The 2,261-nt window shown below is 31.2% G+C and overlaps 1 protein-coding gene across 1 annotated transcript; it reads left to right on the top strand.

Moving 5' to 3' along the window:
* The first annotated feature begins 258 nt into the window (after positions 1-258).
* LOC116765816 (cryptochrome-1) lies at positions 259-2,089 on the top strand. The gene is made up of 2 exons (XM_061522103.1): positions 259-450; positions 538-2,089. The coding sequence occupies exons 1-2, from the start codon at positions 364-366 to the stop codon at positions 1,954-1,956; spliced, it is 1,506 nt and encodes a 501-aa protein (XP_061378087.1). The 5' UTR covers positions 259-363; the 3' UTR covers positions 1,957-2,089.
* Positions 2,090-2,261: the final 172 nt, after the last annotated feature.

The raw sequence follows: 2,261 nt of genomic DNA, 5'->3' as shown, positions 1-2,261 counted from the left end.
GTCAAATGGTAACTATGACAACTATGATAGGTAGTTATTTAATGTATGTAGACATATTAAGGTATATTTACCAAAAATTATAAAAATATGAATTATAAATATATATCTTAAAGTTATTCATATTTATTACAATGTTTATTTTATTGGGACTAGGGACATAATAGACCAAAACGTACACAATATATCGAATTGTATATCTATCTGATTAATTTCGTAATATTGAATCATCTGTATTACATCAAAGTTAAAAGTTTAAAACTACCAGTTCCAACTCAAGTGTGATTCTTATTTGAAATTCAAAACCATGAATTAATTTTATTGATTAATATAATTTCTAGATAATATTAAGATTATTAAATAACTATGACTAAAGTTGCATCAGTAATTCACTGGTTTCGATTAGATTTACGATTGCACGACAATCTTGCTTTACGAAATGCAATTAACGAAGTAAATTAACTTTGTTAAACTATTAAAAACTTATCACTTTGATATATTGTGTTACAAATTACTTTAAACAAATTGTAATTTTTTCAGGCAGAAAATCGCAAACAGATATTGAGACCTATTTATGTGATCGATCCTGATATCAAGAATAGAGTCGGATGTAATAGACTTAGATTCTTATTTCAAAGTCTTAAAAACTTAGATACAAGTCTTCGTAAAATTAACACTCGATTATATGTTATAAAAGGCAAAGCTATTGAATGTTTACCAAAACTATTTGACGAGTGGCACGTTAAATTTTTAACCCTGCAAGTTGATATTGACGCAGATTTAGTGAAACAGGATGAGGTTATTGAAGAATTCTGTGAAGCAAACAACATTTTCGTGGTTAAAAGAATGCAACATACTGTGTATGATTTTAATAGTGTGGTAAAGAAAAACAATGGCAGCATTCCACTCACATATCAAAAGTTTCTTTCGTTAGTCTCTGATGTGCAAGTTAAAGACATCATACAAATATCCAAGGGTGTGTCTAATGAGTGCAAAGCAAGTGATTATGATTCCCAAGGATATGACATTCCTTCTTTAGAAGAATTTGGAGTAAATGAATCTGAGCTTTCAGAATGTAAATATCCTGGTGGAGAATCTGAGGGTTTAAAAAGATTAGATGTGTACATGGCAAAAAAACAGTGGGTCTGTAATTTTGAGAAACCTAAATCCTCACCAAATAGTATTGAACCAAGTACTACAGTATTGAGCCCATATATTAGCCATGGCTGCTTGTCAGCTAAGTTGTTTTATCATAAGCTAAAGCAAGTTGAGAATGGCAGCAAACACACTTTGCCACCTGTTTCACTGATGGGACAGCTCATGTGGAGAGAATTTTATTACACAGCTGGTTCAGGTACTGAAAATTTTGATAAAATGGTAGGAAACTCCGTCTGTACACAAATACCTTGGAAGAAAAACGATGCTCACTTAAAAGCATGGGCAGAAGGTAAAACTGGCTACCCCTTTGTAGATGCAATCATGCGCCAGTTAAAACAAGAGGGTTGGATTCATCATTTGGCGAGACATATGGTTGCCTGCTTCTTGACCAGAGGCGACTTATGGATTTCTTGGGAAGAAGGAGCAAAAGTGTTTGAAGATTACCTTCTGGACTATGATTGGTCTTTGAATGCTGGAAACTGGATGTGGCTATCAGCATCTGCTTTTTTCTACAAATACTACAGAGTATATAGCCCAGTAGCTTTTGGTAAAAAAACAGATAAAGATGGGCTTTATATAAGAAAATATGTTCCTGAGTTGAAAAAATATCCTAGTGAGTTTATTTATGAACCATGGAAGGCTCCAAAGGGTGTTCAGAAAACGGCTGGTTGTGTAATTGGTGAGGGATATCCCAATAGAATTGTTGATCATGATAAGGTCCACAAAGATAATATCCAGAAAATGAATTCTGCTTATAAAGTAAATAAAGAGAAAAAGGCAATGAAGAGACCGAGACAGTAACATACATTAAAATATGAGCACTTAAATAAGTACAACATTTCTATAGTTTTTATATCGTTATATTTATTATATTGAATCTCTTAATACTGTTTTTAAAGTTTTTATTTTGTGCACAATAAATTTTATGCTTACATTTAGTGACTTTAATTAAAAAGAAATATCACTTCCAACTAATTTAAGAATATACAATACGAAATATTTATCCTCTTAACTGTAAAGAGTACAGATAAAATATATTTGGTAAAAATATTGGCGTTAAAAGTTCTCATTTAACTGAATCACAAATTTCATTAATCTTTGTAATA

Source organism: Danaus plexippus, chromosome 11 (genome assembly GCF_018135715.1).
Source record: "Danaus plexippus chromosome 11, MEX_DaPlex, whole genome shotgun sequence".
NCBI classification, from domain to species: Eukaryota; Metazoa; Arthropoda; class Insecta; order Lepidoptera; family Nymphalidae; genus Danaus; species Danaus plexippus.
The sequence above is the reverse complement of the archived record's forward strand: the minus strand, read 5'-3'. Positions and strand labels throughout refer to the sequence as shown.